General features: G+C 39.9%; 1 protein-coding gene across 6 annotated transcripts in view; it reads right to left on the bottom strand.

Moving 5' to 3' along the window:
- The window catches only part of patj (PATJ crumbs cell polarity complex component), a 129456-nt gene that overhangs the window by 16450 nt on the left and 85166 nt on the right, over positions 1-27840 (bottom strand). For all 6 annotated transcript variants that reach the window (XR_003832118.1, XM_029429256.1, XM_029429259.1 and 3 more), the window contains 8 exons: positions 20900-21096; positions 19131-19222; positions 3086-3182; positions 2528-2620; positions 2002-2046; positions 1616-1708; positions 1058-1123; positions 255-339 (listed from right to left, as the gene is read on the bottom strand). Coding sequence is in view for 5 of the 6 variants with exons in the window: in XM_029429256.1 (XP_029285116.1) it covers positions 255-339; positions 1058-1123; positions 1616-1708; positions 2002-2046; positions 2528-2620; positions 3086-3182; positions 19131-19222; positions 20900-21096 (768 nt within the window). In the remaining variant the exon portion in view is untranslated. The remainder of the gene's footprint in view (positions 1-254; positions 340-1057; positions 1124-1615; positions 1709-2001; positions 2047-2527; positions 2621-3085; positions 3183-19130; positions 19223-20899; positions 21097-27840) is intronic.

Genomic DNA, 27840 nt, shown 5'->3' on the forward strand with positions numbered 1-27840 from the left:
AAGAGCTCTTCTTGTAACAGTAGTTGTCTGTCCTGTGTCCCTAACCCACACTACATATTAACTATACATATGGTTATATATATACGCAGTACATCTTTATGGTGTACTGATTGTGCAGTCAGTACACAAGTTATCCACAGACATGACTGTTTTATGCAAACTGGAAATCAGAGATAATGGTGGTGTCAGAAGTCAATCAAACTGAGACTTTAGAGGGAGGAACCTCACAAGTATAGAAGTAAAAGTGTGTGTACCCCTGCTGGTGGTCTGCTGGTCGGGGCTGATCAGAGGAGGCGTTGCTGTGGTCTGTTTACAGGAGCTGCTGGAAGACTTGCAGGACTGGACACACACACACACACACACACACACACACACATACACACACACACACATACACACACACACACATACACACACACGCACACACACACACACGATTAGCTTGGTGAAGAAGCAGACAGATCAGTCTCCACAGAGAACAGAAGTATACAAACTGAAGCTAAGATTGAATATTATTAGTACAAATATGAAATTATCTTATTGATATGAAATGTGAAAAGACAGCTATTTGAATTGTTTACACTATTATTCCAAAAACTTCCACTCTGGAGAAATAGGGAACACAATAAAGTGGGAGAGACTGAACAGCAGCAAAGAGAGATGGAGGATGAAGTATTTATTGATGTTGTTCTATTTCAAGTATCAACACAAATGCAGCTCAAACTTTAACCACATTTTCAACATTTCGAAGTCCAAGTTAGAAAGCGCTTCACAAAGACAGCAAAATAAAAAGTCATAAATCATCATGTTTAACAGACAACATAAAACAATTTGGAGTATAAAACCAATATAGTGTAGAAAAAGGTAAGAATAGAAAACTCTAAATAAGTCAAAGTGTACTTCTTCTAACACTGTTGCTTCTCTGTCTTGTACACATGCATGTTGGTTTTAGGGCTTTAATAAAACCAGACAGAAATACAGAACCTCTGGTGAAACCATCATCCTGAGGATTATTCGTCTACTAATGTAATAAATGCCGTTATTACTCTGCTGTTACCTGCTGCTCCAGCAACGCCTTTTGAGCCTGAAGCTCAATTTCTGGAGACTCTGCAACTTTCAGACTCTGCAGGACACACAGACACACACACAGACACACACACACACACACACACACACAGACAGACACAATACATTTACTCAAGTACTGTACCTAACTAGAATTTTAAGGTACTTGTACTTTATTTGAGAATGTTTCCATGTTCTATTACTTCATACTTCATACTTTCTACTGCACTGTTACTTTGCAGATTACAATTACACTTAATTGTTATACAGTAAATTATATGCATCTTATATGTTACTGCATCAATAATAATAATAATAATAATAATAATAATAATAATAATAATAACGCTGGCTGCATAGTGAGTACTTTAACTTTGACACTTTAAGTTCATTTTCTTAATAATATTTTTGAATGTTTATTTAAATAAGATTTTGAACACAGGATTTCTACGTGTTACCAATTGTGGTATTTCTACTTTGACTTTAGTAAAAGTTCTTAGTACTTGTTCCACAGTGTGACTGTATAAACGAGGTCTGTGAGGACACTTACCTTGTTGGAGGTGTCGCTCTCTCTCAGACTCTTGGGGGCGCTGCTGCTGCTTCTGTTCCTGTTGTTCTGTTGGGCTTCATCACTCCTCTCGTTCTAATCAACAGACCATGGATCAGTTTATACTCTTTAAATGCCTGTAATGTGGGCTGAGAATACTGCCCTCTCTAGTTACACCTGTATAAAACCCTACCAGTGGTGCAATGAAGAGTTTATAAAATATGATGTTTTGTTATAAATTAAACTAAACGTTTATACAAGTACAGCTGAAATGATTAGTTAAATAATGCACGAGTAATAATAATAACTTAATGATATAATATAATAGTATAACAGTCAATGCAGGACCTTTACTTTAAGAGAGTATTTCCACAGTGTGGTATAAGTACCTTTACTGAAGTAACAGATCTGAATACTTCCTCCACCAGTGGCCCCTACACACAGAGGAGTAAAGGGTCAACTTCAACCAGCAGTAAGTAAGTGGATCACTCTATGTGGCAGTGGGGCGTAGTTGTGGTGCCGGCTGCTGGTGGGCGTGTCAGTCAGCTGACCAGAACCAGGTAATAAGTGACCTGATATAAGCATGGTGGGGTTCTGGTTCTGTCTCTTGCAGTAGGCTGGGTCGAGAAGATAGAGGAGGAGCCGCAGAGCCGTCGGAGAGACGTTCGTGTGTGAACGCTTTGTGAGCTGTATGTCAGCCGGAAGGCTACCGGAACATTAAAGACTAGTTTTCACTTCACCACCTCTCCTTCTGTCATGCAGGAATCACTCACACTTTATTTCCGCTTTCAAACCCAGAACTACAAGCGGCTTCACTGGTGCACATAGGAAGTCTCAAGAAAACAAATAAAATAAAGAGACAACAGTCAAAAACAGTAAAAGAAATATAAAATGCAGGTGAGGATGTAGACTGACCGGTGTGTCCGATGTCGGGTGGAGCGTCAGGCTGTTGGGGGGGCTGGGTCCGTCTGTGGGAGCGGAGACAGCGAGAGGAGCTGGACAGACAGACTGACACAGAAGCAGAAGAGAACATCTCTTACTATGTTTATAATATGCACCAATACAACAAAGCAAATTCCTTGTATGTGGCAATAAACCAGATTCTAATTCTCAAAACAACATATTAATCAGAGAGCGTTGGAGGTGTTTGTGTACTATTGAACAGCCAGGCTAGCTATTTCTCCCTACTCCCAGTCTATATGCTAAGCTAGGCTAACCACTTTCTAACTCCCGCTCTTTACCTGTGTAACATACAGACATAAGACAAATGCTAAAATATTAGGTATATAATATTTATATTATTACTGTGGACTGAGGAAGTGTATCATTGAAAATATTTAGATACCTGTACCATTAGTATCTGAGTTTTGGGTGTTTATCACACCTGGAGATCAGTACATTTTGTCTTTTAGTATGTGGAAAGGGATGTGTGTGTGTGTGTGTGTGTGTGTGTGTGTGTGTGTGTGTTGTTACCTCGGGGCTGACAGGGCTGGCGACTGGGCTGACGACAGGGGGAGGAGGGGGAGTTGAGAATGGGGGGACGGCCATCTGGTTTATAGCATCCTCATTTCTACAGAGACAGAGAGAGAGACAGAGAGAGACACAGAGGAGAGAGAGACAGAGACAGACAGACAGAGAGAGACATAGAGATAGAGGGGACACAGAGAGAGAGAGAAGAGAGAGACAGAGCAGAGACAGCAGAGACATAGATAACAGAGGAGAGAGAGCGAGAGACAGACAGAGACAGACAGAGAGAAACAGAGAGAGCGAGAGAGACAGAGAGAAACAGAGAGAGCGAGAGACAGACACAGAGAGAGAGAGACAGACACAGAGAGAGAGAGACAGAGAGACAGACAGAGAAGACAGACAGAGACAGAGAGAGAGACACAGAGAGAGACAGACAGAGACAGAAACAGAGAGAGCGAGAGAGACAGAGACAGAGAGAGAGACAGAGAGAGCGAGAGAGACAGAGACAGAGAGAGAGACAGACACAGAGAGAGAGAGAGACAGAGATAGAGAGACAGACACAGAGAGAGAGAGAGAGAGACAGAGATAGAGAGACAGACACAGAGAGATAGAGAGAGACAGACAGAGAGACAGAGAGAGACCAGCGAGTCATCAGTTTAGCTTTGGCCTCAAAACAGAAAAGAAGCAACAAAAACCAAAACACATTTCTATCTCTGATGGAGTTTATTATTAATGTAGAGCTTCACCACCTGAGCCCAAACACAAACACACACACAAGCTTCTCAATATGAACACGTCAGATCGGTGTTTCATTATCTTCAGAGTCCCTGTGAGAGGGGATCATCAGTCACAGAGCTTCAGAGGAGCTGCAGCCTGCAGCAGCACTGCACTGCAGACACACTTTCAGCTGCAATACCACAACTGCAGCACAGCTACTGACACAGGAGACACAGGAGACACAAACGTAGTATAAAGCCTTTAGTGCAGAGGTGTCAAACTCATTTTAGTTCAGGGGCCACATGCAGCCCAATTTGATCTCAAGTGGGCCGGACCAGTAAAATCATATCATAATAACCTGTAAATAACCACAACTCCAAATGTTCCCCTTTGTTTTAGTACAAAAAAGTACAAGTACATTCTGAAAATATTCACATTTAATTAACTATATTTTTACAAAACATTATGAACAACCTGAAAATTCTTAAGAAAAATAAGTGCGAATTCAACAATATTATGCCTCAGTTTATCATTTACACATGTACATGATACACATCACAGTGTGTCTACAAAAGGCACAACACATTTAGTCACAGGGATCTGGAACTGAGCAATATAATATTTTACTTTATGATCAAAACAACTCGTCAGGCGATAGAAATTATTTTTAAATGTACATTCATTTCCACATCAGTGTAGTAATCCTGATCACCTGAACCGACACCACACCACACAAACTAAAGTGGCAACTATTAAGGAAGAAGGTTAAGTTATCCGCCTGCCTTGTAAATGTATACATAAAAAATACACAAAGTTGTGTCTCTTTGTACTGAAGCTGCTGACTGACATTATATGTCACAATGTTCAATGTCTTAAAATATTTCCCAAGTAAGTATTCATTTTCACAGAAATATATTGTTCTTGGTGCAAACGTGTCTGAAGCAGCATTTGCAATAAGTGTAGTATGGCAGGCTACAGGTAACGTCTTCATCACTGAGGAGGCTGTCAAGCTGACGGTGATTCAGACCTCTGGCTCGGTTCGGACAACCACTGCCATGACGTCATCCATTTTTAACGACTTGCAACACAACTGCTTCCTGGTGCAAAATACAGTGAAATGTCCAAAAACCATGTCCTCCATTTGCAGCCTGTACTTTCTCTCTGAATTGTCACAACACCTGCTTTTTCCCCGATCATTGATGGCGCGCCATCTGTAGCCACGCTAACAGCACGGGCCCAGTCCACTCCGACCCGGTGCAGCGCGCCAACGAGAGCGTTGAAAATGTAATTTGCTGTTGTGGTGTCCGTCATAGCACCAACTCAAGGAACTCCTCGGTGACGGTCAAAGTCTCATCAATACCACGAATGAATATGGCCAGGTTGAGCAACATCCGAAATGTCTGTGCTCTCATCAATTGTAACCGAACATGTAACAAATGACTTGACTTTGTGCTTCATCTGGCTGTTTAACTCTGCCTGCAAGATCTGAAATCCTATCTGTCAGTGTTTCTCGTCAGGCTAATGTTGGCAAAAGCCTGTCGCTTCTCAGGGCACACGAGTCCTGCAGCCTTCAGCATGCATGCTTTCACGAACTCACCCTCACAGTCTGGCTTTGATGCTAATGCTATTTCACTAGCAATAAAGGTAGCTAGCTTTCACTGCTGCATCGCTGATATCTCGGCTACGGGTAACAACAGACTGCTGCTTCTTCAGACCCGCTAACAATTCATTTATCTTCTCTCTTCTCAGTTGTCCTTGCAAGCTGTTGTATTTTTCACCATGATGAGTCTCATAGTGGCGCCGAATATTAGATTCTTTGAGCCCTGAAACCTGCTGTGAACACACCGAGCACACAGCTTTCCCACTCCCCTCTGTGAATAAATAGGAAACGGTCCATTTGTCTTGGAAAACTCTACACGTTTCACTTTTCTCCTTTTTTGACAAAGACATGTTGTGTAATGACTGTGACAGAGTGTAATGTTGACAGAACCCGCCAGCTCCAGAAGTTCTTCACCGGCAGCTCCAGCATCAACAGTTTGCTTGCTTGACAGTGTTGTGTGCGACCCCCAGTGGACACATTTGAAATAACAGTTACTTTCATTGAAACATTGCAGTTAATGTCTTCTCTGTAATCTTTACACTTTGCAAAATCATCCCGCGGGCCGTATGTTTGACACCCCTGCTTTAGTGTCTCCAGAGGGAGCTGTGTGAAGTCTAAAAAATGTCCTCAAGTGATGTCCCTTGAGTCAGCACACACCAGTCTCAAACATAAGTTATGTCCAGTTGCATTGTGGGTAATGTACAAAGGCGTCAACTGCATATGGCAAGGTATGTCAGCTTTTTTTATTTTTAAATAAACCTATTAATATTGCACTTTTTGAGTGTTTGTGGCGTATTAGTAATGTGTAACGTGTGATAGGTCCAGATTATGTGAATGTCAGTGAGCAAACTTGGTCGTTCCGCCATGGTTTTCGACAGCCTGTACAAACGATGTCTGTGATTATTAGGTGTTATAAAGACTGAAAGCCCGTGTTGTCAGGCGTAGTACTTAGAAACTATGATAAATATGCATATTTTGTGTCAAATTTGCCTTTTGTTTTGCTGTGTTTTCAACACTTGCTAACACTTGGTTACCTACTGGAAATAAGCATGTATTTATTTATTTTCTCTAAAGTTTAAACCATACCTGTCAACCCTCCCGTTTTTCCCGGGATTATCCCGTATTTTTACTTCTATCCCGTTTTTCTCCCGTTTAAATATTTTCCCGTAATTATAAAAGAAAAATAGGCCTAATTAAAAAAAGTGTAAAGTGGCCTCCGGTAGAGCAGGTGGAAGTATTATGTTTAACTTTAGCTGAAAAACATTATCCGCGAGTAAACACAGAAGAAGAAAACAGGAACAATAACAGAAGAAGACGAAAACATATGGATGAGAGTCACAGTGAACGGGAGATAGATGGAGACGCAGTTGTATCTACCAAACAAGTTAAAACTTTATGTAAGTACCAATGAGAGGAGACCTTCCCTTATTTATTAAAAGCAGAGTCGGGCAAACTCGTGCTTTTTGTAAAGTGTGCCATTCAGATGTTAGCATCGCACACGGCGGAATAAGCGATGTTCGCCAGCAAGAAAAATCGTCCAAGCACAAGCACGCCAAGAGGCACAAAAACATACACTGTCAATGACTTCATGTGTGACAATAACTGTGTCGGCGGCAGACCAAGTGACCAAAGCTGAGGGAAAGATGTCGATGCTTTGCGCCAAAAATAATGTAGCATTCAGCTTCTGCGATGATTTCAGTCGCAGTGTCGCGACTCTGACATCGCAAAGAAGTACTCGTTGGGGAAAACAAAAGCCACACAACTCATCCATCATCAAATAAATTGATGATAAATAAATAAAATACATAAATCTTATAAACATGTCTGTACAAGTAATACATACTTTAAATAAACATGTATTTCCTGAATGTATATACCCGTCCCTTATGTGTTTACGTTCACATTGGCGGCTGAGAGCTGTTAAGATATGGGAGGAGTCTGGCAAAAAAATTCCCTTATTTTGAAATTCTAATGTTGAAAGGTATGGTTTAAACAAATGACTGATGATAATTAGACCCCCACTCTCTCTCCATGGTGCTAAAATATGTGCCAAAATAGATACAATATGAGTCGTGCATTACATGCACACATCAGGCATTGTGAATGTGAGGGAGATCTATACGTCTGTTAAAACAGTTTTCAATAACAAAGTAGGTCGCCGGATCGAGTCCCCGCACAAACTGGTAGCTGGAGAGGTGCCAGTTTTCCCCCTGGGCACTGCCAAGGTTCCCTTGAGTATGGCACAAACCCCCAACTGCGAGGGGCGCCATGGCAACCCCCTCGCTCGGACAACTCTTCATTACTACATGTCCTGTTTGTGTATTTCAGGCCTATGTTTGTAATGTGTAAAACAACAGACGGAATCCCCTTGAGGGATTGATAAAGTATGTCTTCTTCTTCAGACCTTGGCTTTTTCTGGTAGGAAGACTGTGTGGAAAAAAGATATTAAAGACATGAGAGCTCATTCAGGGCGTTGTGAGGCGTCCCACATGTCCATTGTCGTCCACTGTGACTCACTACACGGGATAAAACCAGCAACGCCGGACGCTCATGTTTGTCCACAACTCATGTCTGTTGGGTCGGACCGTTACTGGGCTAATATGAGAGTCTGACCTTTATATCATCATCTGTTGAGTCTGCTGAGCAATTTCATCTGTCAGAATTCATGAAGCCTGAGCCGTGATGTGGAGTGACTGACCAGAAAAAGATAAATGCTGATTAGACTTCCTCTCCAGCTCCAGCAGCTGCTGACTCACTAAAAGCTCCTGATGGGAACATCACTGTAATCTAAACTCACACTGCCCAGTCAAACAGCAGCTCCACCGTGCTCGGCTGAGGGAGAAATAATATTTATCAAATCAGCATAACAACAACAATAACAACAACAAGCCTCCTGGGTAATGGAGCAGAAAACTAACAACGCATCCCCGGAGTGTGCCGACGGACATGACGGAGGGGGCGGTGAGGGAGATGATACCTGGCACAGAGGACATCTGTTACATGGAGACATATGGTGCGAGTCCACCATCGGGACACTTCAAACGTGCCGCGGTGAAGCCGTATGAAGCCGGATCCTTTGATTTGAGGCTTTGCCACTAAATGGAGCCATCTGTGGAGCTCCAGGATTAATATCAGAGAGGACCGAGATGAAGGTTTTGAGTCTTATTTAGACTTCATCATTAGGGCTTCTAGACTCCACTTCACAGAGATCACCTGTCAATCAAACAGTGAGGGCGGGACATCTGATGCAGCTTGAGCTTCTTTAAGTGGCGCTCTTTTCTTTGTCTTCCTTCAGAAGTTAACCAAATTACTTTTTTTGCACCTTTTTTTTACATTTACATTTAAGTACTGCAGCCTGTAATAACAGTGTAAACCATTTTGGCAATGTGCATCATAAACCAAATATACAGCTTCATTAATCAATATTTTATTATGTACACGATTTAAAACTCAGGGATTATTAATCCTCTATTACTTTCCCGGAAGTTTCCTCAAAAGATCTTGGGACTTATAAGAATTTGGAACTCATTATAAGTTAAATAGTTACAGCGTTCAATTGGTACAATTATTTCATGCCCATTAAATGCTAAGATATTGTAATCTATCATCTTTTACATTCAATGTCACTGAATATTAAAGAGAAATGTTAGCACTTTAACGCCTGATGACAAACAATGACTCGTCGACATTTACGATGAACATGCTGATCAACAGAATAACCAAACACTTCATTTCCTTTCGTTCATCGTCAGAGGAGGCTGAGAGCTTAACACGGTTCTTAATAAAAGAAATACAAGAAGGGGCAATGATGATACATTTGTTGAGTTGAAATGTTTCTGAGCACTTAAATCAGATGAAGTGTCTCCACATCACTGACATATTGTTCTTTATCTGCCGTCTGATCAGGGAGAAGATTATGGCTAACATTATGAATTGAACTTCATCAAAGACAATTATCATCATCTGTTCTCCTATCAAAAGGCACCACAAATATTATAATTATCTCTTGTGCTTTGAAAAGATGCTCCAGTCTCTCTAAATGATGATTTCCTCAATTTCACATCTATTATAAAACACAGTCAATTAATGATGAAGGAAGACAATACGAGTTCACCAAGAGAAGCAGTGTTCACTGTTTTAAAGTCCCGCTCTGCTTTCACTTTGCAAAGTGTGTGTTGAATTTTTGATGAATGCATTTAAATTATTATTTTTTGCACACAAGGAATGTGGATTGTAGTCGCTCTACAAAGAGAAACCACTTCACAGCTAAGAAGGAATTATTGACTTTATTCATTAGATAAATAAATGGACATATAGACATAAACATGTCCCCTAAATATTGTATAGTTCAATTATTGGGGTTTTAAATGTTATGGTGTTGTTCCTGCGTAAAAAGAAAAGAAAAAGGTTATAATTGTTGTTTTAAAGGCAACGCATTATTTAGTTCAGTTGTAGCATGACAAGTTGCAGCAAGATGCACTTCCACAATAAATCTGATTACAAAAATGAATAAATAATAAACAGAGACTTACGTATGAAGGCTTACCTCCTGAGTTATGTAGGTTTTAGTGGTTTATGATGTAGAAACTTTACATATCATTTCTTTTGTTGCTGTTATTTGTGTTTTACGTTTTCCATCTCTTGTTTGTATTATTATAATTAATAATTAGGAATTTCTATTGTTTCCATTTTGTGTGGGTTTTACTCTCTTTAAATATTTAGCTTTTTTTTAATGTTTAAAACTCATACAAACATTTTACTTTGATTAATATTTGTCCATCCATCCATCGTCTACCGCTTATCCGGGGTCGGGTCGCGGGGACAGCAGCTCCAGTAAGGAACCCCAATCTTCCCTTCTCCGGGCCACATCCTCATCCACATTAATATTTGTACTTCAGTAATTTAGTATTGAACTTCCATATAGTTGTTGTTGTTGTTGTTGTGAGACAGATGAAAGCAGCAGAGGTGGAGATGTGTAAAACAACACTGGATCCTACATTTCCCAAAATGCCTCTTGATAGTGTCTTTTATAAGTCTGGTTAATCAGCCACATCTTTCTAAATCCACACTTGTTTACGCAGCTGTTGTTTACCAACTGTGACGAGTAAGCAGCCCTTCATGTGTAAAATCAGTGCAATTCCCCTTTAATTGAATTAACCCAGACACAACTACATTTTGTAGCATTTCCATCCCTCCTCCATTACCAGTTGTCTTTGCCCAGCTACTGACCCGTTTCCAATTACTGTTAATGTGTCCTTGGTTTAGGTGAAGTCGACAGGAAACAGGATTTATTGTACTGTTACTTCCTACTTCAGTCATGCAAGACAGACCCGATCATCCAACTGAGCTGGTTACCTTTAAAACCTCTTTAATGTTCAGCTGAGAGGCCTCATTACTACAGCATGTGCTTAGAGCCGTACCAGTGGAGCCAGACCATAGATGCTATATAAGAAGTGGACATAGTCACCGTTACTTCACACTTGTGGACTACCGTTTTGAAGACGTTGAGTATGACATTTGGCCGGCGCCATCTTAATTTTTTGGACCAGGAGGGACACAAGAGGGCGGAGCAAAGTACAAACTAAAGCCAAAGACATTTTTAGGCGAACAAAATGTTACAATTAACTTTCATGAACTGAAAACACTGTGAAAGGGTTAAAGTTGTAAGATGAAAACACAGACAACAACGTGGTCACACCCTAAAGCATATCCTGCTTTATCATGTATTTTACTGTATATGGGACCATCAATTACAAATTGAACATCTTTCTGTATTGAAGAAGACTTGAAACTAGCGATTGAGACCAAAAACTCATCAGGAAAATGTTTACTAAGGTAATAAATCAAGTGAGAAGTCGCGTCTAGAGGGCAGATCATGGGGTCAATTATATCTAAAGGTTCCTCCTCTGAGGAGCAGGACAGAGATCAGAACATATCCTCTACACTGTTTCACAGAGCCAGATTAAACAGCACAGACAAAATAGAGAAAAGAAATAGACAATAATATAAGAATTTTTTTAATTACAACAATAAACAATAAAATGCTACAATAAATAAAAGTCTCTAGAATAAATAAGCACAAGTGATAGAAATAGTATGAAAACTACTGATTTAAGACTTAAAAATGTAGGCAATAAATGACAAGGCAACTTAAGTAAAAGCCAGGCTAAAAAGATATGTCTTAAGGTTTCTTTTAAATATGTCCACAGAGGTGGAGTCCCTCAGATCCTCAGGCAGACGAGGGCCACAGTGGCTAAACGCTGACTCCCCATGGTGAGGTCCTTGGGACGACTAGGAGGCCAGCTGCAGAGGATCTGAGGGACCTGCTGGAGACATATCTAAAAAGCCTGAGTGGGTGCCTGGCCATTCAGTGATTTAAAAACTAACGTGTACAGAGCCTATTGATAGCGTATCACGTACTTATACAAAACGTATCAGAGCGAATGGCCAACGTATTCAACGAATGCCCAACGGATGCATAAAGCATTCCTAGCGTATTCCTTCGCCGTATGGCGGAAACATATGCCGGTATACGGAATATCGGCAATACACTGGTGTACTTTGTTGAACGCTGAGGCCGTGAAACGTTTTTTGAGCATGTTCAAAAATGATTCACGGCCTCACGCTGTGGAATGCGTTATGGTTCTGTTGGGGGTGCGCAGCATGAGTGTCTCAGGATTTTCCTATTTGGCCCACTTGCTAATGAAGTTGAATAGCCCTGCCCTAGAGGTTATGCAAACATGCAATAGTGTTTCTGTGAGAGAAGTGGTCTAACCTAAGATGATGAAATGACCCTTTGGTGACATTTCTAATGTGGACTTCAAAGCTGAAGTCAGAATCCAAGATAACACCACAGTCTTTGGTTTCTTGGTTTGAATGGCTGCTGACTGAAGGTGAACAGACAGCTGCTCTCTCTGGGCTTTTGATCTCTGTCATGTCTTGATTCAGCTGTAGGAAGTAGTGTGACATCCAAACATGTCATATAAATAATTGCACTAACCTATCCCATCGTTAACCAGCTATTCTTCTGCTGCACTATTTTAAGTTTTTATGTCTTGGATTCTAATAAGATTTTAACTTGGGCAATGTTTTATTTCATATATATTTGTACTAGCATTGTAAGGTAGCCTGAGAAGCAAAAATGTCATTGCCAACACCTGCGTCACTGTAATTGTTGAGGATAAAGTAGTTGGTTAGCTGGAGCTGATTAAACCTGCAGGTCTGATCTGAACATGTGAGATGCTGAGTTTCAGCTGCATGTTGCTGTAGCTTCCAGAAAAGCCACAGTATTTCAACACAAATTAAAAAATTCCTTTACACACTTGTTTTTCTTTACTACAGGGATTATTAATATTATTGCAGAGGGATGGCCCGGGCCGGCAGGTTGACAGTTAACCTTTTCTGTACCATTGCTCATTGCCGTGGCGACCTTTATCCAGAGATAAATCATTCAGCGGCGGCCCATGGACACGACTTTAACGAGATTTTGTCATCTGGATGAACACGGCCAGAGCAGCAGTGTCCTCCAGCCCCCGACACGCCGACCGCATTCAATCAGAGCAGCCAGCGGGGAGAAGAAAATAAGTACAAGGTCATCATGACAGGAGGAAATAGTCTGGTGAACTCTGGGGGAGATCCAATACAAAGGGTTTCCTGAAGAGATCTGAACCACGTCATCCCTGTCCGATGTAATCACACGACCACCGTCACCTCCACCTGAACAACTCGCACGATAACGCAGAATCAAAGTCCTCCTGATCAGAGCTCAATATACTGATGTCATTCATCTGCAGTGTGAACACGACCTAAAGAATGGCTCAAGCTTAAAGAAGCACATTTGTGCTGAATCCTTTTCAGGGCTACTAATGTGTTATTTCAAATGTGAAGAAAAACGGCATTGTATTTCATTTATGACTGCGGTTATTGTTAACTAGGATGTGCTCGGTCTCTCGTTGTGTTGTATTTTTTGTCTTGTTTTTTAGGATTCCTGCTGTGCTCTTAAAAATATGAACATATATGAACATATACATATATAAATATATTCATGCTGAAATAAAAGTCCTGGATTTCAGAAATTACACACTTCTCTCCTCAAAATGACATTTATTTACAACTAATTAGCAAAAAGAAATACTTTTAGAAGGAAATGTAATGCCAGCTTCAGTTTCTTTAATCAACATAATGTTAGAAATATTTGTTAATGAAGGTATCTGATAAAGCAAAACAATTTAATATTCACTGACAACATATTTCGTAGTTTGATGATTAAGATTAATAACACAAAATATAAATAGTCTAATAAATGATGAGGTATTATTATACATTAAACTACCCAGGAGCATCGCCAGCTGCTGCATTAAAGTGATGAACACATAATATTATAATAATAATGCAAATGCAGGACTTTACTTGTAACAGAGTATTTCTGCACTGTGGTACAAACTTATTTAATAGAATAAAAATGATCCAACTACAAGTATTGTATGTGTATACGGAGGATTTTTGTGTTGCCCACAGAACAGTTGTAATCTTTCTTTGGTTTCTTTGGTCTAAGAATGTTTAAAGTCTGCGTGTATAAAAGCCAAAGCAATGAGAAATGTTTTGCACTTCACTTGGAGGCCAGTTGAGTCTGTCATGTTGTTTTCGAATGTATTGTTTATACAATCCAAACAGCTGGAGAGCTGCCGGGCGTGCAGGACCCCAACTTGTCAACAAGTATGACAAATGTTTTTTTTAGATTAAATGTGTTTAGCAAGGCGTCGACTCTCTGGTCCCGTGTGTGTGTTTGTGACCCAGCAGACGTTTCCATCATTGTCAAACTCAACAACACAACAGCTGTCAGGATGTGACAGACGGCAACAGAAACAGGACTCGATGCTGACGTCACATGACTATTAAAAGACTGACGTGTCCAACGTGTGTGTCGATGAAATACCACAGGAGCTGCTGGGGCGTACAAGTCATTTGGAGGTTTGTTAACATTAACCTTGAGGTGAAGACTTTTTTTAAATCATCAGATGAAGATTTTACAGCAGCACTGATGAAAAAATGCTTCTTGACTTGGCACCAGTGAGACGCTCACAGCTCAGTAGCAGATGTAATGACTTTTTGTGGAGGTGATTTATGTCGCATGTTGACATGCGGGCTTCCCATGAGCCTGAACACAACAAACAGCCCATCACTCAGAGTGACGCAGGTCTTTAGTGGAGTCTCAGTTCTGACTGACACACTCATCCATCACCTTGTGTCAGACTGAGGGCGCAGGTTCTATTCAGAGAACAAAGGCTGCAGGGTTCATTAAAGGCAGGTAACATCCTGATGATTTATCTTTAAAACTACTACATCTAAATTACAAACAGGTTACAATACCATAGTTAGCTTTTTTAATAACTGATGGTTTTGATGATTGATCAGTTTAGATTGTATGGACCCAGTTTAGAGGTGAAATGCTGCCCTCTGCAGGTGGCTCAGAACGTAAAGGTAGTTGGCAAAATGGTAATGTTAGTAAATTGAACAAGTAGTCCCAGAGAGCTAACGTGTTATTCAAGTGGAATATAGAATAACAAGTACGCGAGCTAATGTTATACTCCATGGAAATAATGCTAACAGCTAGCATTATATCCAAACTGTGATGCACGAAGCACCTGAGTGACATATTTTGGATTCAAAACAGTACATTTCAGCATAAGGTGAACAGTTTGCATGCATGTACAACCATCTCATCAGACTCATTAGCAGCTCCTGTTTGCCATCATCTGAAGTAAAACTTAAGTTCTGCAGGGGATTTATGTTTTTTTCTGGATGGACATCAGAGATAATTATATCCTCGGGATGTGTAAGTCACACGGAATAATATCAATATGTGTTTCATGTCTGTGTGTTCACATTTCACTGAGTTATGACTCTCAGAAGAAGTGCGATTATTGACTCAAATTCACCTCCTGCAGTATCTTCAACTGTGTGGCTGCGGAGTCTTTTGTCTTTGTCCTGCTGAATGTCCGTTTCTATTACAGACCATAATATCCTGTCATTTCACCACAGTTACAACGTCCTGAATGATGAATTGAACTGCAGTGACTATCTTATCCCCCCACCTCTTCCTGTAATGTTAATCCTGTCTGAACGAGGTTTGAGACAAGGAGTTAATAACTTCACACTTCAAAAATGTACATTAACAATCTCTGCTTCACACGCAGAGCTGATTAAAGTCAGAGCACTTTCACCTAAAGCCACGTGTACTTTTATAGTCCCTCCTGGTAATCTGTGATGACATTCATTGTTACACCCTTGTGTTGTACCATAGCAGGTAAAAGCAGCAGATTTGACTCCAGTGAATAAACCCTGGATAAACTTAGCAGATAAAAAGAAGGATCAACCCGAGTGTGATTATCCTCTTGGCAGCAGAGTCCAGGAGGGCCTGCAATTTAAAGCCTGTCAGACACTGAGAGGCTAGACCGGTCACATCGCGCGAGGCTCCTGGTCTTAATGAGACCGCTGCACAATGTATGACACCTGCTCGCTTCAAAGCTGCAAATCAATCCCTGCAGCAGAAAGCTCATTCCTGTGCTGAGGAGGAGGAGGAGGAGGATGGCAGGGAGAGTTTAATCTCTTGTTGCAGAGATTCCCCGTCCTCAGCTCCTCTCTCTTGTCTCAAAGGACTCGTCCTGAAAGTGAAGTACTGTCTCCTCCTGTTGGCTTTCATCAAATTCAAATCCAGCAGCATTTTAAATCGAGAGCTTTGTCTCTGCTGACTTTGAAGCTTCAGGTCACTGTTGTGTGCAGCAGGAGTGTCCCTGTCTATGAGTCAGACCAGACTCAAGCTAAACGCTCAGGGTGAAAACGTCTGAGTGCATCACATCATGTCCTACAGACTCTCCAGTGAGAGCTCAGTGACATGTTACATCCTTTGACATAATCTCACTGCTGTTCCAACCAAGTGTGAGTTCTCTGCCCTGCAAGGATCTTTGTGTGAGAAGAATCCCAGCAACCGACGGGACCTCCAGTAACACCTCTGCCTTTACAGCTGCACTGAATGATTTCCTTTTGTCTACCAGGGGGCTGAAAAATTCAAAAACACTGATGAATTATTGCCTTACTTAGTTGTTTTGGCACAACAGCAGCCTGCTTCCACATTTACACAAAAACATGATCGTACTTTCAAGTCCAATATTCCCTCTCGTTCAGCTGTGCGAACTGCGCTGCTGTTTCCGCTTTGTTTGGAAGTACATTTGGGAACAAGTTTAAAAATCTGCAGATTTATCTTGGTTTCTAAATTTCTAAAATATTTATGTCAATTTCATACTCATCTGATTACAGTCCGTCTTGGCTTTCTGGAACTTTCTGCACTTTAGCAGTTTAGTTACAACAATTAACGGGGACGTTGCTAGTTGCTTGAAGTTCTCCTGGATTCACATTTTCCATATAGGTTTGCAATCGATCCATTTAATACAGTCATTCTGATTGTTTGTTAGATTTGTGTCTACTGTGACTGTTATTTTCTGTCTGTCCGTCCTGGAAGAAGTAAAATCCTCTGGTGCTCTTCCTGAGGTTTATTGGGAGTTGTTCCTTCTCTGAATCCAGGCTCTAAGATTAGAGGGTGACGAGACAGCTCAGTGATGTTGATGTTGAAATCTCTGAAGCAGTGTAAACGCTTCTCTTACCACAGGGCACAGACCTGTGATACTTCCACAGAACATTTACTGATGTGGTTACACTTGGGAAGGGATATGATTAAATATCTGTCCCGAGGGGGTTCAAGCAAACATTTTTACTAATGAATGCTTCTTGGAGACATTTACACTTTGCTTTTTTGATATTGAACAGCCCTCAGATTCAAGACACATTAAGTGGCTGAGAGCAAATGTTAAAGCGTCTGACTGTCTACGGCTCATAATAAGTACAATGAATATATAAGTAATAAAAGTAGACTGATGCAATAACAAAACAACCTGCCCTGCACTCTCAGCTTTTGGACAGACGACACGACAACAACAAGAATTGAAAAATGTCTAAAACATTGTGACGCAAACAAAATGAATCTTTTTGATTAATATTCTCTGAACACATTTCACAATTTAAAGATAAAATGTTTTTGCTGACTCACCAATAAATAACCAACTTTCCCCGATGTGCCTCATCCTATACGTACGTCTTATATAAAAACATGGAGCACGATGAAGATAATGTGATCTTAATGTGTGTCTCATGAGGGAAAGTGAAGTTTCTGTCTGAACTCCTCCGTTTTTGTTACTACTCAGCTGCAGCTGGTTTTTGACGGCAGCCATGTTGGCTCTAAGCTGTTAGTCTCCTTCAGGAAGCTTCCAGCTGCTGCAGCATCAGGACACCTGGCAGGGGCTTCTTCTTTTCTTTTTACCCGTCTCACTTTAGTCAGCTTTCTCTGATTTGATCTTTTCTTGTCAAACACTCCCGTCACTGCTGCTGCCGTGACCCAGATTCAGCACGAGGATCAATACAGTTTCATTTGATCGAATCCAGAGAATCAGAGAAGGCAGAGAAGTCACAGAAGGACTGAAGACAGAGCTGGTGGTGCAGCTGTCTGCTGGCTAAATAAGAGACACTTTCCCACCATCACCACCTTGTAAAGAACAGGAAACTTTATACCCACATTAATAAATAAAAAAAGCACGATTCCCGCAGCTCAGCTCCAGCGGCTCAGGGACTTCTGGTGAAGGCATCGTGTTCGGCAGCATTTTAATTGAAAAGAGAGTTTCTGTTTAAGAAACACTTCACGTTCTCATCTCGCTGAACACACACAACACATCCCTCCTCCACCTCTCCGCCTCCCTGATGCCTCCACCTGCTTAGAAAAACACTCCTGTCCTTCAGTCTGCCTGCTCTCTCTGGATCCTTAATGTCCTCCGTTACAACACTGTTTTTTATATCATTCATGTATATCATCTTTCTTTTTTCACACATGGATTCTGACTGAGATAATAATTCTAATCTAACGTCAGCTCAGTACAATCTCCACACGTTCACAACAGAACACGTTTACACGTTATGTTTGTTAAGTAGCTGTTATTAACTCAGAGCTCTCTCTGGACTGGTGTTGATAATCTTGAAGCTCTGAGTAGCGAGAGCTTCTTCCATCTGACATAAAAGAGTCTACTGGTCTTTGTTTTCAATATTATCTTTATTTCCTACTTTGTTTTCCTACAGTGCATCATTAACATTTGGATGATATTAATCCGTTTTTTAAAACACTGAATCAACTGACATCATGTACATTTGTTTTTTGCAACTTCTTTTGTTTTATTTGCACGCTTTCCTACTTTGTACTGCAAATGCTTGATGGCTATTTCCCTCAGGAATAAAGTTTTATCTTAAATATCTTAACTTAAAACTGTGATATCTTGACATGCAGAGGATGATCCTATTTCAAAACACGTATCCACTTGCTTGCATATCTCTGATTTTGCTGCATTTAATTTTAATTAATTAATTACATTTTAATTTAATTTAATTTTGCAGTTATAACACTGGCCTGGTGTTGCTCCAGTCTACACGTGATTTTGACTCAACATCGTCATTTCAGTTTAACCAGGAAAACAAATAAAAGTATAAACCATGTTATTAGAGGGCATCCGGTCTTTAGTGTTTTACATGAGAATGTAGTTTCTGTAACTTGCTAGAACAAATAGATAATGTACCTATAATGTACGGGTATGTCTATGGTATTATTTAAAAGCTACCCAGCATGCCTTGCAGTCCTACCTGAGCAGGATGAGTTTCACCTTGGAGGCGGCGCACTTAATGATGGCCGAGGCGTTCTGGTGACTCCGCCCATAAAGAACCTGGTTGTTAATCTGACAGAAAAACATAAACATATGAATAATTAACCTCATATTCATAAAACATACCAAGATAAATGGTTATTGATACTTCACAAGACATCACATGTCACAGGCAGTGTGAAATATACCATCACATCATAATCTCTGAGGGAGTGAAGGGGATCATTTAACTATTGATTTTAGAAATAGAAAATAGAAGTCGTTGCTGTGGTTAATGTATTAATCATTATCAACAATAATAAATTAATACACAAAATCAGAAAAACACTAATCTGCTCTCACAGACACGTTTAATTGAGACAGGCGTTAATTGAAAGGTCATTGAGCTGAGAGGCCGTACACTATAGCTATATATGCGTGTGTGTGAGTGTGAGTGTGTGTGTGTGTGTGTGTGTATAATTGTCCAGGCTTTCCTCGGATGAACATCAATTTTTCATGGAGCCTCTCTGTAATGAGTAGGAGGTCGAGCGAGCGAGAGAGGATCTCAGTGTTTCTCTGTTTAATATTTATGTGACAAATTTGGAAACCCTCTCACACACACATGTTCATCTCATCTAAAGGCCCTGTCACACAGTTCCGTATCGCGGAAACGTAAACGAAAATTAGCTAAAGATTTGTCAGATTGAGTCCAAATACGTCCAACTTGTCATTGGATCGGAAAAGTGAACGTATACAGATACGCATGTCTAACCTATTGATAGAGCATCACTTACTTATACAAAATGAGAGGCTGCAACAAGAGTACATTCTAGCCGTTCTCCAGCATCAGCATGACGTGAACCAAATGGCACTTTTCCAGCTCCGTTGGCCAGACGCTCTGATACAGTTTGTAATAAGTAAGTGATACGCTATCAATGTTTGACATACGTATAATAATTTGTTATGTATTTGTTATGTATACGTCAGCTACAACACCGCTGTGGAAAAGTTGGACGTATTTGGACTCTGACACATTTTGAGCTAATTTTCATATACGCCGGCATGTTTCTGCCATACAGAGCTGTGTGACAGGGCCGTATGTCTGGCGTGTTGTCTGTATCCTTCAAACGATAACAACTTACCCTTAATTTATATCAACGTACACCAGCGTATTGTCGATATTTCGTATACGCCAGCATTCGTTTCTGCCATACGCATATGTGTGACAGGGCCTTAAAGCTGTGATATGATGCAATAACATATACATTGATGGGAAATTAAGTTACGGGCTTGCGATATGGCCAAATCATATAATCTTGATTTTCATCATCATAGATAACACTGCTTTGGGACTTCATGTTCAAGACATGTCAGCAAGAATGAAAAAAGACCGGCTGCACCACCTGCAAGGCTGTCATTGGTACATAGTTAAACAATTCATGATCCTTATGCAGTATGCTCACTATAACAATGCTAACATGGTGATGTTTAGCCGTCATCATGTTTACTATGTCAAATGTCTTAGTTTAGCATGTTAGCATGCTAAAATGAGATTAATTACAGTAGTAATAAACTCAAAGTACAGCTGAGGCTGACTAGAATGCAGTTAGTACTGCAGGTATTTGGTAGTATTGGACACATTCAAATGTTGACCTCATGGTGGCGCTACAGGAAAAGTCAGAGGATGACCAAAGTTGTTACAATTATCCTGAGGGGAACGTGAATGTCTGTATAAAGTTTCAGTGCGATCCGTCAAATAAATGTCCTCACCTCCAGCAGCTCGTCTCCGACCCGGATGCGTCCGTCTCGAGCGGCCGGCCCCCCTGGATGGAGTCCCACCACGAAGATGCTGAGGCGGGAACGATCCCTGTTTCCTGCCAGGCTGAGACCCAAACCCTGCCGCTCTTTCTCCAGCTCCACGCACTGCAGCTCCCCCTGCAGGTCTCCATAACGCTCACACCAACGCTCTGCAGGAGAAAGAGTCGGGTTAACGGAGAGCTGAAGTGAAACCAGCAGCCCGAACCAACAGTGTGTCATGTGGTTCACTCCAAACATCGAGATAAGAGCGCTAATTTAAAAAAGCAAACTAATGAACAACTACCGAGTTTTCATGAATCCCTGACTTTTCCCACTCGCTGTTATCGTGGAGCACTGCTCACGTTGCCTGCTACGGTAGTGCAGTAGCTCAACACAATCATTACATACTGCAACTGCCCTCACAAAGAATGTAACGTTGTCGTCCTAACATTGCGCCTTGAACATCGACTCTCTTGCTTATATATCCCCTGTGAAAAGGATTGTGGGTCAGAACAGCATGCCGGCTTGCTTACTGCAAATGCGACAGGATGTATCCTGAACATCCTGGTATTTTTGGCATACTTCATTTGATATACTATGTATTGGGACATACTAAGTATTTTTCTGGCATACTAAGTAGTTGCAGGAACGGCACTGAATGAACGAACAAGGACCAATTGAATCGGACTCGAGTCGAGTCGGACGGCACGGCAAGTTAATGGTTCATGAGCTTTAAGTTGTAATGTGGAAACAACATGAACGCTACTAAGAGATGTATCGAGCGTTAAAACAACACGGAAACACATAGATGTTTCCAGTATTGGCATGACAGGAGATGGATCAGCTCGCCATGAAATATGATCAGGAACTAATTTTTACAATTATTCGTAAACCGTTGGTCAGTGACATTTCTGTAACATCGTTTTGAGCTGATTGAGTGTGATGCTGAATCAATGCATTGAAGTGAATATTTTATATTTATTTATATCTTATACATGATGACTGGTAATGCATTGAAGAGAAGTCTTGTGGGACGGGCAGCAGTAGCTGTCGAAGGTGTATATATTGTAATGGATTGTGACAGAGAAGCGAAGGTTTGAATTTGGCGTTTAAAAAAGCCTGTGTGACAGTCCGTGAAATAAACAACACACTGAGAAACATGAGCGAAATATAAAACTGAGATTAAAGCATCATTCAGTCTGATAGAGAGAGGCTCAGTTCAACTAAAACACAGTGAAGATGAAACTTTGTGGAGTTTTCAGTTGTCAGTCGCACAAGGGTTCTGACCCTTTGCTGAAATAAAAAAGCGTGGACTGGTGCGACTCTTCTTTGTTCACGGACAGCTGCTGCTCTGAAGATACGAAGGGTTTACTTTACGTCCGCTCTGCTCTGGGATTTAAAGGTCACTGCAGTTATATCAACACACAAAGGATGCAGATAAACCAGTTTAGTGGCTGAACAATAGAAACTAAAAAGACCCAACATTGATACGGTTCAAGCACTTTGCATCTCAACGTCTGTTTACAAATCTAAACTGCTCCACGATGCCATCAGATCAATGCTGCGGCAATAAGCTTGAGGTCAGGTGAATGATGGAACATGATATTACGAGGATAATTTAGTGTTATAGTTTTGTTTGTTGTGCATGTTTTCATAAGTGAATACATAATACATCAGATACTTATACTCAAATCATTAATAAAACATTTCTCATGCTTAGTCATCACAGTTAACGCACTTCATTTGGCTCCGCCGGCCATATTAACATCGTGTTAACATCAGTACAAAAGATTTTTTTTCAGTTAGAGATTGAATGAGGCAAAGAGAGGAGGAGGAGAAGATAAGATGTCATGTGAGGTGAAATGATGAAGATACAGAGAAAGAGAGAGATAATGATGACAAATGTAAAGCGAGCGATGGAGCGAGACACGGACGAGAACGATTGAGTGAGATTGATGAGACACACACGGACAGACACACACAGACACACGGACAGACACAGACACACACACACGCACACAGGAAGCTGGAGGTTTGTGTTCGCCTCATCAGGTCCAATTATCTACGAACAGTCAGGGTTGAGGACTGTCAGCAGGTTTTCAAGTGTTTTATAGATCTTTGTCATTTCGAAAGAAACTTTAGCTGCAACAGTTTGACCACTTCGGGGAAGAAACATGAATTAACTCTGGTGCACTCATGTTGTATGAATATGATGGAGATAAACAGCTGGTGGAGCTCATCTCCAGTTGCTTGCCATTAAACCACAGCAGAAGAAGAAGAGGACACAACGAGATGGTCATTGAAAGAGCTGCAGTCCAACAGCTTCTACACCTCACGCAACACAAAACACATTTCTGGTGTTTCCAGTCATTATTATGACTCATATATACTATATATATATACTATATATATATATATATATATACACTATATATATATATATATATATACACTATATATATATATACACTATATATATATATATACTATATATATATATATATACTATATATATATATATATATACTATATATATATATATATATACTATATATATATATATATATACTATATATATATATATACTATATATATATATATATATATATATAGTATATAGTATATTAATAATAATATACTTTTATTTTACGCTGGGCCAGCCAGGAGAGATTACAGTCACACACAAAGGAGGTACGCCTTGAACATAAAACAAATGGCTCGTATAACGATAAAATAAAGTAGACATTTGTTGCAAAAAGACCATAAACATCAAAACTTTACTACAAAAAAATTGAAAAAGCTTAATATACAATAGAGATTATAGTCTAAAATAAACCAAAAATGCTCACTGTAAATCACTGTAAATGGTTTTCAAACATTGATTTCCTGCATAAACAGGCAGCATCCGAAGGAAATCATCTGATTTGTCAGATGATGAAGTAAACAGGATTCAGTGTTTAATCAATGATATCAAATATGCTGAATCACAGTTAAGGCTCTTTAAGTATTCATTAGTATTTAATTCAAGTATAACATCTGATGTACGCACGCACACACACACACACACACACACACACACTTTGTGCTCAATTTAATGTGAGCTTAATCGTTTTAGCAGGACAGAAAGCGGGTGTGTGTGTGTACTTTTATGTTACTCAGCCTAATGGGCTATTAATTGTTTTAGTGAGACAGATAACTGTGTGTGTGTGTGTGTGTGTGTGTGTGTGTGTGTGTGTGTGTGTGTGTGTGTGTGTGTGTGTAAGTGTGTGTGACTTGCAAGTATTAATAAGTCTCAGGAAAGAGGACAGCTGAATGAAGGTGGATGAAGGACACAGGAAACTTCAACATCTGCAGCACTGATGATGCAGGTGTGTCACTAAAAGGACTGAAGTCACATTTATTATTTAGTGATTAGTGTTTAATGTTCGTACTCAATTTGAGATTAAATTGAGATTTATTACACTGACAGGATATTATTTTGCCTTTTTTCTTTTTATATATTAACAAACCTTATTGTCGGTGTAGCTGAAGGCTGATGGAGCTCTGATTCCCCTGTGGAGTACAATGCCACTGTGGTCCAAAATCTATTAAAAGCACACAAAAAAGCAATTCTGCTGCACCGAGCCAAGTCTAAAATAATTAGTCTGCTAGGAAATATTGAGCTGCTCAATGCATTTGGTTAACAACAATGCTAATTTTATTCTCTAATTAATTCCAATCTCTTCTACTCTCTGCCGCTCTTTAGAAACTCAACACTTTCTGTTGATTCTCCCAAATTTCCAGCTACTTTTGCCTTCATCAGGGATCATGATATATGAGGCGTATTTCTTTATATAAATCCATTTGCTAATATAATAATAATAATAATAATAATAATAATAATAATAATAATGGTAATGCATAAGTAATTATGTTGAGGTTTGAACTGTTGGTTGAACAAAACAAAGGTTGTGAAGGTGGCAATTTGGACTGTTTTAAAAACCAAACAGTGAATCAATTAATAGAGAAAATATGTAACAGCAGATTAATCCTTAATGAAAAGAATCCTTAGTTAACGGTTCAAAATGAGCTCCACCTCAACCAACTACAACAGTAAAAGCCTGCTTTTACATTAATGCATGAGTAATAATACTTTAATGATATAATATTTACAGACTTTAACTTAAGTAACATGTTCAACGCAGGACTTTAAGTTGTAAGAGAGTTTTTCTACAGTGAAGTATTAGTACTTTTAATTAAGTAAATGATCTGAATACTTCCTCCACCAGTGATGGTATGATTGAGACAGACACTGGTGATACAATCCCCTCGAAAAACTGCTGAAGGACTCAAAAGTCTCCCAGCAGTGTGACTCGGAATCACTATTGAGCCTACGCACACAGCTGCTGCAGGTATATCCAAAACAAATGTAAATATTGGACAAGATTGTAGATCCTAACCATATTATGACCGTATAACCGTATCGGCTCGGAATCAGCAGAAAATCAACGGATTGGGATTGGGACCAAAAATAACTCGATTATGACTGATCTGATGAATTATTGCTGTTGAAACGGACATTATACTAATTTTATGAAGAGAACATGTAAACATGGCGAACGTGTTGAGTTTGTATTAACAGGAGGATCAGAGAAACATAAAGGACTCTCACCAATAAAACTGATCAAATTATAATGTAAAGCAGAGGAGCCTTCACTGCCCCTCAGACTGCAGGAAAACGGAGTCTTGAGGCTGGATGGACTGTTTCAACAGCTAGAAATATTGTTTTTCTAGCGAAAACTGGAGAGTACATGCATATGAATACAACACAAACACACACACCTCATGCAGTGTGTTAGACAGCAGTGTTGGCTGGCTGTCACACACTGATGAACACAATCATTCTGAAACACCATGCATAGGGTTAACAGGGGGAGCTCTCACACTCTCACACACACTCACACTCACACACACACACACACACACACACACACACACACACACACACACACACACACACGCTCCTAGCAAGGTGACTTGTCACGGTAATTCAGCACACACACAGACACACCTGCTGGATTTGGCTGAGAACACTCTGATTGTGAATACAACAGCAGAGACTGTAGCTTCCCTACAGCTACACTGTGTGTGCGTGTGCGTTTGCGTGTGCGTGTGTAGCTTCCAGACTGTTCTCTACTAAAGCTGCTTGGTCAACATACAGCTGCTTTCTGGATCCAATGTTTCTGTACAACCAGGGTTGGAACTACAGGGTGGAGTTAGGTGGAGCAGGGCTGAACGATGATTTGGAAAAAATATCAAATATCTTATGTTTGACTGATATTGCAATATGAAACACGACATTGGAGGGAATTTTCATTAAAATGATCATGGTGCAATTTTTTGTAAGGATCAGTACCAAACTAAAACATATTTTCTTAAATCTGTAGAATTCGATTAGTAAAATGGGACTTCATTAAGAATGCTATTTTGACATATATTTGATCTAAATATTGCACTGCCTACAATTTGGAAATTGTAGTCCATATTGCAATTGTGATAAAATTCAGAATAATTTGTTCAGCCCTCACATGGAGCTCGGCTCCACAGAAAGCCTAATTTGAGAAATTTAGGGGGAGGCTCCTGAAATATATAATAGTCTAATAGTAAAGCACTAAAAACGGAGTATTTGGATCAGCAAGACTGTAAATATACAGGTTTAGGTGTCTAATGTGTTGTTTAGTTGTTTTAGTTTTATATGATTTACCTTCAACACTTTCACTTCGATAGTAAGAAAATGCAAAGAACTGGTTCTAGGGTTAATTCAAGAGTCAAGTTTAGTAAACGTGGAGGTGTACAAGGATCACCGATAAGGGACCTCACAAATATAGTCATTCAAACACGTGTGTGTGTGTGTGTGTGTGTGTGTGTGTGTGTGTGTGAGTGTGTATGTGAGATAAGGGAATCTAATAAATTGCGGTCACCTTGTTCCTCTGTGCAAAGACATTACACGCACACGCACGTACACACACACACTCACACGTACACACACGTACCAGTAAAACAGTTTAGACGTTCTGTTTATTGAATGTTTCCATTTTTGGAGACTTTCTGTTTTTGATCCGCTCTCTGAGGATTATAAGATTATAAATATCTCAACAACTATCATTGGATGGATTGTTGTTGACATTCACGTTCCTCTCAGGATTATTTGTAATAACTTGGTGATCCTCTGACTTTCCCACGAGCGCCATCATCAGGTCAGCATTTGTATGTGTCCAATACTTTGTGTTTATGACCAAATATCTGCAGAACTAATGACATTCTCATCAGCACCAGCTGCACTTTGTGTTTAATAATTAGCTAATGTTAGCATACTAACACTAAACTAAGAATGTGAACAAGGTAAACATTTGACCTGCCTATTATACCTCAGCATGTTAGCATATTTATCTGGGTTTTATGTTCTATGCACACACATGGAAACAAATATCCACAAACTCCTCCGAGGGGACAATAGCGTAAGAAAGTCTGTCTAAATCATTGAAGTATCTTAGATGATCCAGATAATACGACAACCCCAACTTCTTGAAGATATAACCCACATTCACACTCTTCCTGTTGGAGATATTAAATTAAGAGAAGAGTCTTCATCCTTAAAGCCTTTCTCTCTCCAAGTGAAACATGAAACACTTCCTTTAAATCAGATTCTGAATCCCACATTTGTCAGATAAATCTTTTTTCAGGCTCTTAGAAAGAGGTGAAAATCATTTTTTTCCGCCAGTGGTGAAAGAAGTATTCAGATGCTTTAAGTCAGTAGAAGTACTTTTACCACACTGTGAAAAACTACTGCATTCAAGCCGTTGTTTAAGTAAGTGTACAGTATGTCAGTATTATCAGCAGAATGTACTTCAGTTCATCACAAACATTCAAAATCA

The sequence above is a fragment of the Cottoperca gobio genome, chromosome 4, assembly GCF_900634415.1.
Source record: "Cottoperca gobio chromosome 4, fCotGob3.1, whole genome shotgun sequence".
Taxonomy (NCBI): domain Eukaryota; kingdom Metazoa; phylum Chordata; class Actinopteri; order Perciformes; family Bovichtidae; genus Cottoperca; species Cottoperca gobio.